The sequence below is a fragment of the Somniosus microcephalus genome, chromosome 3, assembly GCF_052327205.1.
Source record: "Somniosus microcephalus isolate GS21.2 chromosome 3, FLI_Smic_1.0, whole genome shotgun sequence".
NCBI classification, from domain to species: Eukaryota; Metazoa; Chordata; class Chondrichthyes; order Squaliformes; family Somniosidae; genus Somniosus; species Somniosus microcephalus.
The window spans coordinates 202965760-202981546 of record NC_140989.1 but is presented as its reverse complement, the minus strand read 5'-3'; the positions used below and the strand labels follow the sequence as shown (position 1 = coordinate 202981546).

General features: G+C 61.3%; 1 protein-coding gene across 1 annotated transcript in view; it reads left to right on the top strand.

Annotated features, from left to right (window-relative positions):
• cop1 (COP1 E3 ubiquitin ligase) overlaps positions 1 to 15787 on the top strand; it is a gene marked incomplete at its 5' end in the record, with an annotated part of 130351 nt that overhangs the window by 13583 nt on the left and 100981 nt on the right. The window contains one exon of the mRNA XM_085977983.1: positions 83 to 191. Within this exon, the coding sequence (XP_085834109.1) occupies positions 83 to 191 (109 nt within the window). The remainder of the gene's footprint in view (positions 1 to 82; positions 192 to 15787) is intronic.

Below are 15787 nucleotides of genomic sequence, written 5' to 3'. Positions count from 1 at the left end.
TGTTAGCCTGTGTCATTGGAGTATGCTGTGAGGAAGTTCTAGAAGCTGTTCATGATGATGTGTTTTGCCGATTTGATTTCAGCTGTATCAGCTGGAGCAGTTACCACAAGAACCTGTTAGCGAGCAGTGACTATGAAGGGACAGTCATTCTGTGGGATGGATTCACAGGGCAGAGATCAAAAGTTTACCAGGTACAGTAACTTCTACTTTGTATTGAATAGAATTTCCCAGTGCAGTTTCTCTCCCATTTAAAATGAACTTGAGCTGCTGAGCACATTGACATGGTGACGCAATTCTTACATGGGGAGTGAAGGGGCGGGATGAGTTACATGGGGAGTGAAGGGAGCGGGATGAGTTACACGGGGAGTGAAGGGGGCGGGATGAGTTACACGGGGAGTGAAGGGGGCGGGATGAGTTACACGGGGAGTGAAGATGGCGGGATGAGTAACACGGGGAGTGAAGGGAGCGGGATGAGTTACAAGTTGAGTGAAGGGAGCGGGATGAGTTACACGTTGAGTGAAGGGAGCGGGATGAGTTACACGGGGAGTGAAGGGAGCGGGATGAGTTACACGGAGTGAAGGGGGCGGGATGAGTTACACGGGGAGTGAAGGGGCGGGATGAGTTACACGGAGAGTGAAGGGAGCGGGATGAGTTACACGGGGAGTGAAGGGGGCGGGATGAGTTACACGGGGAGTGAAGATGGCGGGATGAGTAACACGGGGAGTGAAGGGAGCGGGATGAGTTACACGGGGAGTGAAGAGGGCGGGATGAGTTACACGGGGAGTGAAGGGGGCGGGAGGAGTTACACGGGGAGTGAAGGGGGCGGGATGAGATACACGGAGTGAAGGGGACGGGATGAGTTACACGGGGAGTGAAGGGGGCGGGATGAGTTTCGCGGGGAGTGAAGGGGGCGGGCTGAGTTACACGGGGAGTGAAGGGGGCGGGATGAGTTAAACGGAGTGAAGGGGGAGGGATGAGTTACGCGGGGAGTGAAGGGGATGGGATGAGTTACACGGAGTGAAGGGGACGGGATGAGGAACACTGGGAGTGAAGGGGGCGGGATGAGTTACACGGGGAGTGAAGGGGGCGGGATGAGTTACACGGGGAGTGAAGGGGGCGGGATGAGTTACACGGAGAGTGAAGGGGGCGGGATGAGTTACACGGGGAGTGAAGGGGGCGGGATGAGTTACACGGGGAGTGAAGGGGGCGGGCTGAGTTACACGGGGAGTGAAGGGGGCGGGATGAGTTAAACGGAGTGAAGGGGGAGGGATGAGTTACGCGGGGAGTGAAGGGGATGGGATGAGTTACACGGAGTGAAGGGGACGGGATGAGGAACACTGGGAGTGAAGGGGGCGGGATGAGTTACACGGGGAGTGAAGGGGCGGGATGAGTTACATGGGGAGTGAAGGGGGCGGGATGAGTTAAACGGAGTGAAGGGAGCGGGATGAGTTACACGGGGAGTGAAGGGAGCGGGATGAGTTACACGGAGTGAAGGGGGCGGGATGAGTTTCGCGGGGAGTGAAGGGGGCGGGCTGAGTTACACGGGGAGTGAAGGGGGCGGGATGAGTTACACGGAGTGAAGGGGGCGGGATGAGTTTCGCGGGGAGTGAAGGGGGCGGGATGAGTTACACGGGGAGTGAAGGGGGCGGGATGAGTTACACGGAGTGAAGGGGGAGGGATGAGTTACACGGGGAGTGAAGGGGGCGGGATGAGTTACACAGAGTGAAGGGGGCGGGATGAGTTGCACAGAGTGAAGGGGGCGGGATGAGTTACACGGGGAGTGAAGGGGGCGGGATGAGTTACATGGGGAGTGAAGGGGGCGGGATGAGTTGCACGGGGAGTGAAGGGGGCGGGATGAGTTACACGGAGTGAAGGGAGCGGGATGACTTACACGGGGAGTGAAGGGAGCGGGATGAGTTACACGGGGAGTGAAGGGGATGGGATGAGTTACACGGGGAGTGAAGGGGGCGGGATGAGTTACACGGGGAGTGAAGATGGCGGGATGAGGAACACGGGGAGTGAAGGGAGCGGGATGAGTTACACGGGGAGTGAAGGGGCGGGATGAATTACACGGGGAGTGAAGAGGGCGCGATGAGTTACACGGGGAGTGAAGGGGGCGGGAGGAGTTACACGGGGAGTGAAGGGGGCGGGATGAGTTACATGGGGAGTGAAGGGGGCGGGATGAGTTACACGGAGTGAAGGGAGCGGGATGAGTTACACGGGGAGTGAAGGGAGCGGGATGAGTTACACGGGGAGTGAAGGGGATGGGATGAGTTACACGGGGAGTGAAGGGGGCGGGATGAGTTACACGGGGAGTGAAGGGGGCGGGATGAGTTACACGGGGAGTGAAGATGGCGGGATGAGTAACACGGGGAGTGAAGGGAGCGGGATGAGTTACACGGGGAGTGAAGGGGGCGGGATGAATTACACGGGGAGTGAAGGGAGCGGGATGAGTTACACGGGGAGTGAAGGGGGCGGGATGAGTTACACGGGGAGTGAAGGGGACGGGATGAGTTACACGGAGTGAAGGGGGCGGGATGAGTTTCGCGGGGAGTGAAGGGGGCGGGATGAGTTTCGCGGGGAGTGAAGGGGGCGGGCTGAGTTACACGGGGAGTGAAGGGGGCGGGATGAGTTACGCGGAGTGAAGGGGGCGGGATGAGTTTCGCGGGGAGTGAAGGGGGCGGGATGAGTTACGCGGGGAGTGAAGGGGGTGGGATGAGTTACACGGAGCGAAGGGGACGGGATGAGGAACACTGGGAGTGAAGGGGGCGGGATGAGGAACACGGGGAGTGAAGGGGGCGGGATGAGTTACATGGGGAGTGAAGGGGGCGGGATGAGTTACACGGAGTGAAGGGAGCGGGATGAGTTACACCGGGAGTGAAGGGGATGGGATGAGTTACACGGGGAGTGAAGGGGGCGGGATGAGTTACACGGGGAGTGAAGGAGGCGGGATGAGTTACACGGGGAGTGAAGGAGGCGGGATGAGTTACACGGGGAGTGAAGGGGGCGGGATGAGTTACACGGGGAGTGAAGGGGGCGGGATGAGTTACACGGGGAGTGAAGAGGGCGGGATGAGTTACACGGGGAGTGAAGGGGGCGGGAGGAGTTAAACGGGGAGTGAAGCGGGCGGGATGAGTTACACGGGGAGTGAAGGGGACGGGATGAGTTACACGGGGAGTGAAGGGGGCGGGCTGAGTTACACGGAGTGAAGGGGGTGGGATGAGTTACGCGGGGAGTGAAGGGGGCGGGATGAGTTACGCGGGGAGTGAAGGGGGTGGGATGAGTTACACGGAGTGAAGGGGACGGGATGAGGAACACTGGGAGTGAAGGGGGCGGGATGAGGAACACGGGGAGTGAAGGAGGCGGGATGAGTTACACGGGGAGTGAAGGTGGCGGGATGAGTTATGGGGGGAGTGAAGGGAGCGGGATGAGTTACACGGGGAGTGAAGGGGGCGGGATGAGTTATGGGGGGAGTGAAGGGAGCGGGATGAGTTACACGGGGAGTGAAGGGGGCGGGATGAGTTACACGGGGAGTGAAGGGGACGGGATGAGGAACACGGGGAGTGAAGGGGTCGGGATGAGTTACACGGGGAGTGAAGGGGACGGGATGAGGAACACGGGGAGTGAAGGGGTCGGGATGAGTTACACGGAGCGAAGGGGACGGGATCAGTTACACGGGGAGTGAAGGGGGCGGGATGAGTTACACGGGGAGTAAAGGGGGCGGGATGAGTTACACGGGGAGTGAAGGGGACGGGATGAGGAACACGGGGAGTGAAGGGGTCGGGATGAGTTACACGGGGAGTGAAGGGGGCGGGATGAGTTACACGGAGTGAAGGGGATGGGATGAGTTACGCGGGGAGTGAAGGGGGCGGGATGAGTTACGCGGGGAGTGAAGGTGGTGGGATGAGTTACGGGGAGAGTGAAGGGGACGGGATGAGTTACACGGGGAGTGAAGGGGGGATGAGTTACGCGGGGAGCGAAGGGGGGATGAGTTACACGGGGAGTGAAGGGGGCGGCATGAGTTACACGGGGAGGGAAGGGGGTGGGATGAGTTACACGGAGTGAAGGGGGCGGGATGAGTTACACGGGGAGCGAAGGGGGCGGGATGAGTTACACGGGGAGCGAAGGGGGCGGGATGAGTTTCACGGGGAGTGAAGTGGGCGGGTGAGATACACGGGGAGTGACGGTGACGGGATCAGTTACACGGGGAATGAAGGGGACGGGATGAGTTTCAAGGGGAGTGTAGGGGGCGGGATGAGTTACGGGGAGTGAAGGGGGCGGGATGAGTTACGGGGAGAGTGAAGGTGGCGGGATGAGTTACACGGGGAGTGAAGGGGGCGGGATGAGTTACTCGGAAGTGAAGGGGACGGAATGAGTAATTCGGAGTGAAGGGGGCGGGATGAGTTGCACGGGGAGTGAAGGAGCGGGATGAGTTACACGGAGTGAAGGGGGCGGGATGAGTTACACGGGGAGTGAAGGGGGCGGGATGAATTACACGGGGAGTGAAGAGGGCGGGATGAGTTACACGGGGAGTGAAGGGGGCGGGAGGAGTTACACGGGGAGTGAAGGGGGCGGGATGAGTTACACGGGGAGTGAAGGGGGCGGGATGAGTTACATGGGGAGTGAAGGGGGCGGGATGAGTTACACGGAGTGAAGGGAGCGGGATGAGTTACACGGGGAGTGAAGGGACCGGGATGAGTTACACGGGGAGTGAAGGGGATGGGATGGGTTACACGGGGAGTGAAGGGGGCGGGATGAGTTACACGGGGAGTGAAGGGGGCGGGATGAGTTACACGGGGAGTGAAGGGGGCGGGATGAGTTACGCGGAGTGAAGGGGGCGGGATGAGTTTCGCGGGGAGTGAAGGGGGCGGGCTGAGTTGCACGGAGTGAAGGGGGTGGGATGGGTTACGCGGGGAGTGAAGGGGGCGGGATGAGTTACGCGGGGAGTGAAGGGGGTGGGATGAGTTGCACGGAGTGAAGGGGGCGGGATGAGGATCACGGAGTGAAGGGGGCGGGATGAGTTTCATGGGGAGTGAAGGGGGCGGGATGAGTTACACGGAGTGAAGGGAGCGGGATGAGTTACACGGGGAGTGAAGGGGATGGGATGAGTTACACGGGGACTGAAGGGGGCGGGATGAGTTACACGGGGAGTGAAGGGGGCGGGATGAGTTACACGGGGAGTGAAGGGGGAGGGATGAGTTACACCGGAGTGAAGGGGGCGGGATGAGTTACACGGGGAGTGAAGAGGGCGGGATGAGTTACTCGGGGAGTGAAGGGCACGGGATGAGTGACACGGGGAGTGAAGGGGGGATGAGTTACACGGGGAGTGAAGGGGGCGGCATGAGTTACACGGGGAGTGAAGGGGGAGGGATGAGTTACACCGGAGTGAAGGGGGCGGGATGAGTTACACGGGGAGTGAAGAGGGCGGGATGAGTTACTCGGGGAGTGAAGGGCACGGGATGAGTTACGCGGGGAGCGAAGGGGGGATGAGTTACACGGGGAGTGAAGGGGGCGGCATGAGTTACACGGGGAGGGAAGGGGGTGGGATGAGTTACACGGAGTGAAGGGGGCGGGATGAGTTACACGGGGAGCGAAGGGGGCGGGATGAGTTACACGGGGAGCGAAGGGGGCGGGATGAGTTTCACGGGGAGTGAAGTGGGCGGGTGAGATACACGGGGAGTGACGGTGACGGGATCAGTTACACGGGGAATGAAGGGGACGGGATGAGTTTCAAGGGGAGTGTAGGGGGCGGGATGAGTTACGGGGAGTGAAGGGGGCGGGATGAGTTACGGGGAGAGTGAAGGTGGCGGGATGAGTTACACGGGGAGTGAAGGGGGCGGGATGAGTTACTCGGAAGTGAAGGGGACGGAATGAGTAATTCGGAGTGAAGGGGGCGGGATGAGTTGCACGGGGAGTGAAGGAGCGGGATGAGTTACACGGAGTGAAGGGGGCGGGATGAGTTACACGGGGAGTGAAGGGGGCGGGATGAATTACACGGGGAGTGAAGAGGGCGGGATGAGTTACACGGGGAGTGAAGGGGGCGGGAGGAGTTACACGGGGAGTGAAGGGGGCGGGATGAGTTACACGGGGAGTGAAGGGGGCGGGATGAGTTACATGGGGAGTGAAGGGGGCGGGATGAGTTACACGGAGTGAAGGGAGCGGGATGAGTTACACGGGGAGTGAAGGGACCGGGATGAGTTACACGGGGAGTGAAGGGGATGGGATGGGTTACACGGGGAGTGAAGGGGGCGGGATGAGTTACACGGGGAGTGAAGGGGGCGGGATGAGTTTCGCGGGGAGTGAAGGGGGCGGGCTGAGTTGCACGGAGTGAAGGGGGTGGGATGGGTTACGCGGGGAGTGAAGGGGGCGGGATGAGTTACGCGGGGAGTGAAGGGGGTGGGATGAGTTGCACGGAGTGAAGGGGGCGGGATGAGGATCACGGAGTGAAGGGGGCGGGATGAGTTTCATGGGGAGTGAAGGGGGCGGGATGAGTTACACGGAGTGAAGGGAGCGGGATGAGTTACACGGGGAGTGAAGGGGATGGGATGAGTTACACGGGGACTGAAGGGGGCGGGATGAGTTACACGGGGAGTGAAGGGGGCGGGATGAGTTACACGGGGAGTGAAGGGGGAGGGATGAGTTACACCGGAGTGAAGGGGGCGGGATGAGTTACACGGGGAGTGAAGAGGGCGGGATGAGTTACTCGGGGAGTGAAGGGCACGGGATGAGTGACACGGGGAGTGAAGGGGGGATGAGTTACACGGGGAGTGAAGGGGGCGGCATGAGTTACACGGGGAGTGAAGGGGGAGGGATGAGTTACACCGGAGTGAAGGGGGCGGGATGAGTTACACGGGGAGTGAAGAGGGCGGGATGAGTTACTCGGGGAGTGAAGGGCACGGGATGAGTTACGCGGGGAGCGAAGGGGGGATGAGTTACACGGGGAGTGAAGGGGGCGGCATGAGTTACACGGGGAGGGAAGGGGGTGGGATGAGTTACACGGAGTGAAGGGGGCGGGATGAGTTACACGGGGAGCGAAGGGGGCGGGATGAGTTACACGGGGAGCGAAGGGGGCGGGATGAGTTTCACGGGGAGTGAAGTGGGCGGGTGAGATACACGGGGAGTGACGGTGACGGGATCAGTTACACGGGGAATGAAGGGGACGGGATGAGTTTCAAGGGGAGTGTAGGGGGCGGGATGAGTTACGGGGAGTGAAGGGGGCGGGATGAGTTACGGGGAGAGTGAAGGTGGCGGGATGAGTTACACGGGGAGTGAAGGGGGCGGGATGAGTTACTCGGAAGTGAAGGGGACGGAATGAGTAATTCGGAGTGAAGGGGGCGGGATGAGTTGCACGGGGAGTGAAGGAGCGGGATGAGTTACACGGAGTGAAGGGGGCGGGATGAGTTACACGGGGAGTGAAGGGGGCGGGATGAATTACACGGGGAGTGAAGAGGGCGGGATGAGTTACACGGGGAGTGAAGGGGGCGGGAGGAGTTACACGGGGAGTGAAGGGGGCGGGATGAGTTACACGGGGAGTGAAGGGGGCGGGATGAGTTACATGGGGAGTGAAGGGGGCGGGATGAGTTACACGGAGTGAAGGGAGCGGGATGAGTTACACGGGGAGTGAAGGGACCGGGATGAGTTACACGGGGAGTGAAGGGGATGGGATGGGTTACACGGGGAGTGAAGGGGGCGGGATGAGTTACACGGGGAGTGAAGGGGGCGGGATGAGTTACACGGGGAGTGAAGGGGGCGGGATGAGTTACGCGGAGTGAAGGGGGCGGGATGAGTTTCGCGGGGAGTGAAGGGGGCGGGCTGAGTTGCACGGAGTGAAGGGGGTGGGATGGGTTACGCGGGGAGTGAAGGGGGCGGGATGAGTTACGCGGGGAGTGAAGGGGGTGGGATGAGTTGCACGGAGTGAAGGGGGCGGGATGAGGATCACGGAGTGAAGGGGGCGGGATGAGTTTCATGGGGAGTGAAGGGGGCGGGATGAGTTACACGGAGTGAAGGGAGCGGGATGAGTTACACGGGGAGTGAAGGGGATGGGATGAGTTACACGGGGACTGAAGGGGGCGGGATGAGTTACACGGGGAGTGAAGGGGGCGGGATGAGTTACACGGGGAGTGAAGGGGGAGGGATGAGTTACACCGGAGTGAAGGGGGTGGGATGAGTTACACGGGGAGTGAAGAGGGCGGGATGAGTTACTCGGGGAGTGAAGGGCACGGGATGAGTGACACGGGGAGTGAAGGGGGCGGGATGAGTTACACGGCGTGAAGGGGGCGGGATGAGTTTCGCGGGGAGTGAAGGGGGCGGGCTGAGTTACACGGAGTGAAGGGGGCGGGATGAGTTACGCGGGGATTGAAGGGGGTGGGATGAGTTACACGGAGTGAAGGGGACGGGATGAGGAACACGGAGTGAAGGGGGCGGGATGAGGAACACGGGGAGTGAAGGGGGCGGGATGAGTTATGGGGGGAGTGAAGGGAGCGGGATGAGTTACACGGGGAGTGAAGGGGGCGGGATGAGTTACACGGGGAGTGAAGGGGACGGGATGAGGAACACGGGGAGCGAAGGGGTCGGGATGAGTTACACGGGGAGTGAAGGGTTCGGGATGAGTTACGGGGGAGTGAAGGGAGCGGGATGAGTTACTCGGGGAGTGAAGGGGGCGGGATGAGTTACACGGAGCGAAGGGGACGGGATCAGTTACACGGGGAGTGAAGGGGGCGGGATGAGTTACACGGGGAGTAAAGGGGGCGGGATGAGATACACGGGGAGTGAAGGGGACGGCATGAGGAACACGGGGAGTGAAGGGGTCGGGATGAGTTACACGGGGAGTGAAGGGGGCGGGATGAGTTACACGGAGTGAAGAGGATGGGATGAGTTACGCGGGGAGTGAAGGGGGCGGGATGAGTTACGCGGGGAGTTAAGGTGGTGGGATGAGTTACGGGGAGAGTGAAGGGGGGATGAGTTACACGGGGAGTGAAGGGGGCGGGTTGAGTTACACGGGGAGAGAAGGGGGCGGGATGAGTTACACGGGGAGCGAAGGGGGCGGGATGAGTTTCACGGGGAGTGAAGTGGGCGGGTGAGATACACGGGGAGTGACGGTGACGGGATCAGTTACATGGGGAATGAAGGGGACGGGATGAGTTTCAAGGGGAGTGAAGGGGGCGGGATGAGTTACGGGGAGAGTGAAGGTGGCGGGATGAGTTACACGGGGAGTGAAGAGAGCGGGATGAGTTACACGGGGAGTGAAGGGGGCGGGATGAGTTACTCGGAAGTGAAGGGGACGGAATGAGTTATTCGGAGTGAAGGGGGCGGGATGAGTTGCACGGGGAGTGAAGGGGCGGGATGAGTTACACGGGGAGTGAAGGGGACGGGATGAGTAACACGGGGAATGAAGAGGGCGGGTTGAGCTACGGGGAGATTGAAGGGGACGGGATGAGTTACACGGGGAGTGAAGGGGGCGGATGAGTTACACGGGGAGTGAAGGGGACCGGATGAGTTGCACGGGGAGTGAAGGGAGCGGGATGAGTTACACGGGGAGTGAAGGGAGCGGGATGAGTTACACGGGGAGTGAAGGGGGTGGGATGAGTTACACGGAGTGAAGGGGGCGGGATGAGTTACATGCGGAGTGAAGGGAGCGGGATGAGTTACGGGGAGAGTGAAGGGGGCTGGATGAGTTTTCCGGAGAGTGAAGGGGGCGGGATGAGTTACACGGGGAGTGAAGGGGGCGGGATGAGTTACACGGGGAGTGAAGGGGACGGGATGAGTTACACGGGGAGTGAAGGGGACGGGATGAGTTTCACGGAGTGAAGGGGCTGGGATGAGTTACGCGGGGAGTGAACGGGGCGGGATGAGTTATTCGGAGTGAAGGGGGCGGGATGAGTTGCACGGGGAGTGAAGGGGACGGGATGAGTTACACGGGGAGTGAAGGGGGCGGGATGAGTAACACGGGGAATGAAGGGGACACGGGGAGTGAAGGGGGCGGGATGAGTTACACGGGGAGTGAAGGAACGGGATGAGTTACACGGGGAGTGAAGGGGGCGGGATGAGTTACACCGGGATTGAAGGAGGCGGGAGGAGTTACACGGGGAGTGAAGGGGGCGGGATGAGTTGCACGGGGAGTGAACGGGGTAGGATGAGTTACACGGGGAGTGAAGGGAGCGGGATGAGTTACATGCGGAGTGAAGGGAGCGGGATGAGTTACGGGGAGAGTGAAGGGGGCTGGATGAGTTTTCCGGAGAGTGAAGGGGGCGGGATGAGTTACACGGGGAGTGAAGGGGGCGGGATGAGTTACACGGGGAGTGAAGGGGACGGGATGAGTTACACGGGGAGTGAAGGGGACGGGATGAGTTTCACGGAGTGAAGGGGATGGGATGAGTTACGCGGGGAGTGAACGGGGCGGGATGAGTTATTCGGAGTGAAGGGGGCGGGATGAGTTGCACGGGGAGTGAAGGGGACGGGATGAGTTACACGGGGAGTGAAGGGGGCGGGATGAGTAACACGGGGAATGAAGGGGGCGGGAGGAGTTACACGGGGAGTGAAGGGGGCGGGATGAGTTACACGGGGAGTGAAGGGGGCGGGATGAGTTACACGGGAAGTGAAGGGGACGGGATGAGTTACACGGGGAGTGAAGGGGGCGGGATGAGTTTCGCGGGGAGTGAAGGGGGCGGGATGAGTTTCACGGGGAGTGAAGGGGGCGGGCTGAGTTACACGGAGTGAAGGGGGTGGGATGAGTTACGCGGGGAGTGAAGGGGGCGGGATGAGTTACGCGGGGAGTGAAGGGGATGGGATGAGTTACACGGAGTGAAGGGGACGGGATGAGGAACACGGGGAGTGAAGGGGGCGGGATGAGTTACATGGGGAGTGAAGGGGGCGGGATGAGTTACATGGGGAGTGAAGGGAGCGGGATGAGTTAAACGGGGAGTGAAGGGAGCGGGATGAGTGACACGGGGAGTGAAGGGAGCTGGATGAGTTACACGGGGAGTGAAGGGGGCGGGATGAGTTAAACGGGGAGTGAAGGGGGCGGGATAAGTTACACGGGGAATGAAGGGGGCGGGATGAGTTTCGCGGGGAGTGAAGGGGGCGGGCTGAGTTACACGGGGAGTGAAGGGGGCGGGATGAGTTACGCGGAGTGAAGGGGGCGGGATGAGTTTCGCGGGGAGTGAAGGGGGCGGGATGAGTTTCGCGGGGAGTGAAGGGGGCGGGCTGAGTTACACGGGGAGTGAAGGGGGCGGGATGAGTTACGCGGAGTGAAGGGGGCGGGATGAGTTTCGCGGGGAGTGAAGGGGGCGGGCTGAGTTGCACGGAGTGAAGGGGGTGGGATGAGTTACGCGGGGAGTGAAGGGGGCGGGATGAGTTACGCGGGGAGTGAAGGGGGTGGGATGAGTTACACGGAGCGAAGGGGACGGGATGAGGAACACTGGGAGTGAAGGGGGCGGGATGAGGAACACGGGGAGTGAAGGGGGCGGGATGAGTTACATGGGGAGTGAAGGGGGCGGGATGAGTTACACGGAGTGAAGGGAGCGGGATGAGTTACACGGGGAGTGAAGGGGATGGGATGAGTTACACGGGGAGTGAAGGGGGCGGGATGAGTTACACGGGGAGTGAAGGAGGCGGGATGAGTTACACGGGGAGTGAAGGAGGCGGGATGAGTTACACGGGGAGTGAAGGGGGCGGGATGAGTTACACGGGGAGTGAAGGGGGCGGGATGAGTTACACGGGGAGTGAAGAGGGCGGGATGAGTTACACGGGGAGTGAAGGGGGCGGGAGGAGTTAAACGGGGAGTGAAGGGGGCGGGATGAGTTACACGGGGAGTGAAGGGGACGGGATGAGTTACACGGGGAGTGAAGGGGGCGGGCTGAGTTACACGGAGTGAAGGGGGTGGGATGAGTTACGCGGGGAGTGAAGGGGGCGGGATGAGTTACGCGGGGAGTGAAGGGGGTGGGATGAGTTACACGGAGTGAAGGGGACGGGATGAGGAACACTGGGAGTGAAGGGGGCGGGATGAGGAACACGGGGAGTGAAGGAGGCGGGATGAGTTACACGGGGAGTGAAGGGGGCGGGAGGAGTTATGGGGGGAGTGAAGGGAGCGGGATGAGTTACACGGGGAGTGAAGGGGGCGGGATGAGTTACACGGGGAGTGAAGGGGACGGGATGAGGAACACGGGGAGTGAAGGGGTCGGGATGAGTTACACGGGGAGTGAAGGGGACGGGATGAGGAACACGGGGAGTGAAGGGGTCGGGATGAGTTACACGGAGCGAAGGGGACGGGATCAGTTACACGGGGAGTGAAGGGGGCGGGATGAGTTACACGGGGAGTAAAGGGGGCGGGATGAGTTACCCGGGGAGTGAAGGGGACGGGATGAGGAACACGGGGAGTGAAGGGGTCGGGATGAGTTACACGGGGAGTGAAGGGGGCGGGATGAGTTACACGGAGTGAAGGGGATGGGATGAGTTACGCGGGGAGTGAAGGGGGCGGGATGAGTTACGCGGGGAGTGAAGGTGGTGGGATGAGTTACGGGGAGAGTGAAGGGGACGGGATGAGTTACACGGGGAGTGAAGGGGGGATGAGTTACGCGGGGAGCGAAGGGGGGATGAGTTACACGGGGAGTGAAGGGGGCGGGTTGAGTTACACGGAGTGAAGGGGGCGGGATGAGTTACACGGGGAGCGAAGGGGGCGGGATGAGTTACACGGGGAGTGAAGGGGGCGGCATGAGTTACACGGGGAGGGAAGGGGGTGGGATGAGTTACACGGAGTGAAGGGGGCGGGATGAGTTACACGGGGAGCGAAGGGGGCGGGATGAGTTACACGGGGAGCGAAGGGGGCGGGATGAGTTTCACGGGGAGTGAAGTGGGCGGGTGAGATACACGGGGAGTGACGGTGACGGGATCAGTTACACGGGGAATGAAGGGGACGGGATGAGTTTCAAGGGGAGTGTAGGGGGCGGGATGAGTTACGGGGAGTGAAGGGGGCGGGATGAGTTACGGGGAGTGAAGGGGGCGGGATGAGTTACGGGGAGAGTGAAGGTGGCGGGATGAGTTACACGGGGAGTGAAGGGGGCGGGATGAGTTACTCGGAAGTGAAGGGGACGGAATGAGTAATTCGGAGTGAAGGGGGCGGGATGAGTTGCACGGGGAGTGAAGGAGCGGGATGAGTTACACGGAGTGAAGGGGGCGGGATGAGTTACACGGGGAGTGAAGGGGGCGGGATGAATTACACGGGGAGTGAAGAGGGCGGGATGAGTTACACGGGGAGTGAAGGGGGCGGGAGGAGTTACACGGGGAGTGAAGGGGGCGGGATGAGTTACACGGGGAGTGAAGGGGGCGGGATGAGTTACATGGGGAGTGAAGGGGGCGGGATGAGTTACACGGAGTGAAGGGAGCGGGATGAGTTACACGGGGAGTGAAGGGGATGGGATGAGTTACACGGGGACTGAAGGGGGCGGGATGAGTTACACGGGGAGTGAAGGGGGCGGGATGAGTTACACGGGGAGTGAAGGGGGAGGGATGAGTTACACCGGAGTGAAGGGGGCGGGATGAGTTACACGGGGAGTGAAGAGGGCGGGATGAGTTACTCGGGGAGTGAAGGGGGCGGGAGGAGTTACACGGGGAGTGAAGGGGGCGGGATGAGTTACACGGGGAGTGAAGGGCACGGGATGAGTTACACGGGGAGTGAAGGGGGCGGGATGAGTTACACGGAGTGAAGGGGGCGGGATGAGTTTCGCGGGGAGTGAAGGGGGCGGGCTGAGTTACACGGAGTGAAGGGGGTGGGATGAGTTACGCGGGGAGTGAAGGGGGCGGGATGAGTTACGCGGGGATTGAAGGGGGTGGGATGAGTTACACGGAGTGAAGGGGACGGGATGAGGAACACGGAGTGAAGGGGGCGGGATGAGGAACACGGGGAGTGAAGGGGGCGGGATGAGTTATGGGGGGAGTGAAGGGAGCGGGATGAGTTACACGGGGAGTGAAGGGGGCGGGATGAGTTACACGGGGAGTGAAGGGGACGGGATGAGGAACACGGGGAGCGAAGGGGTCGGGATGAGTTACACGGGGAGTGAAGGGTTCGGGATGAGTTACGGGGGAGTGAAGGGAGCGGGATGAGTTACTCGGGGAGTGAAGGGGGCGGGATGAGTTACACGGAGCGAAGGGGACGGGATCAGTTACACGGGGAGTGAAGGGGGCGGGATGAGTTACACGGGGAGTAAAGGGGGCGGGATGAGATACACGGGGAGTGAAGGGGACGGGATGAGGAACACGGGGAGTGAAGGGGTCGGGATGAGTTACACGGGGAGTGAAGGGGGCGGGATGAGTTACACGGAGTGAAGAGGATGGGATGAGTTACGCGGGGAGTGAAGGGGGCGGGATGAGTTACGCGGGGAGTTAAGGTGGTGGGATGAGTTACGGGGAGAGTGAAGGGGGGATGAGTTACACGGGGAGTGAAGGGGGCGGGTTGAGTTACACGGGGAGTGAAGGGGGCGGGATGAGTTACACGGGGAGTGAAGGGGGCGGCATGAGTTACACGGAGTGAAGGGGGTGGGATGAGTTACGCGGGGAGTGAAGGGGGCGGGATGAGTTACGCGGGGAGTGAAGGGGATGGGATGAGTTACACGGAGTGAAGGGGATGGGATGAGGAACACGGGGAGTGAAGGGGGCGGGATGAGTTACATGGGGAGTGAAGGGGGCGGGATGAGTTACATGGGGAGTGAAGGGGGCGGGATGAGTTAAACGGAGTGAAGGGGGCGGGATGAGTTACACGGGGAGTGAAGGGGACGGGATGAGTTTCGCGGGGAGTGAAGGGGCGGGATGAGTTTCGCGGGGAGTGAAGGGGGCGGGCTGAGTTACACGGGGAGTGAAGGGGGCGGGATGAGTTACGCGGAGTGAAGGGGGCGGGATGAGTTTCGCGGGGAGTGAAGGGGGCGGGCTGAGTTGCACGGAGTGAAGGGGGTGGGATGGGTTACGCGGGGAGTGAAGGGGGCGGGATGAGTTACGCGGGGAGTGAAGGGGGTGGGATGAGTTACACGGAGTGAAGGGGGCGGGATGAGGAACACGGAGTGAAGGGGGCGGGATGAGTTACATGGGGAGTGAAGGGGGCGGGATGAGTTACACGGAGTGAAGGGAGCGGGATGAGTTACACGGGGAGTGAAGGGGATGGGATGAGTTACACGGGGAGTGAAGGGGGCGGGATGAGTTACACGGGGAGTGAAGGGGGCGGGATGAGTTACACGGGGAGTGAAGGGGGCGGGATGAGTTACACGGGGAGTGAAGGGGGAGGGATGAGTTACACCGGAGTGAAGGGGGCGGGATGAGTTACACGGGGAGTGAAGAGGGCGGGATGAGTTACTCGGGGAGTGAAGGGGGCGGGAGGAGTTACTCGGAGAGTGAAGGGGGCGGGATGAGTTACACGGGGAGTGAAGGGCACGGGATGAGTTACACGGGGAGTGAAGGGGGCGGGCTGAGTTACACGGAGTGAAGGGGGTGGGATGAGTTACGCGGGGAGTGAAGGGGGCGGGATGAGTTACGCGGGGAGTGAAGGGGGTGGGATGAGTTCCACGGAGTGAAGGGGACGGGATGAGGAACACTGGGAGTGAAGGGGGCGGGATGAGGAACACGGGGAGTGAAGGGGGCGGGATGAGTTATGGGGGGAGTGAAGGGAGCGGGATGAGTTACACGGGGAGTGAAGGGGGTGGGATGAGTTACACGGGGAGTGAAGGGGACGGGATGAGGAACACGGGGAGCGAAGGGGTCGGGATGAGTTACACGGGGAGTGAAGGGTTCGGGATGAGTTACAGGG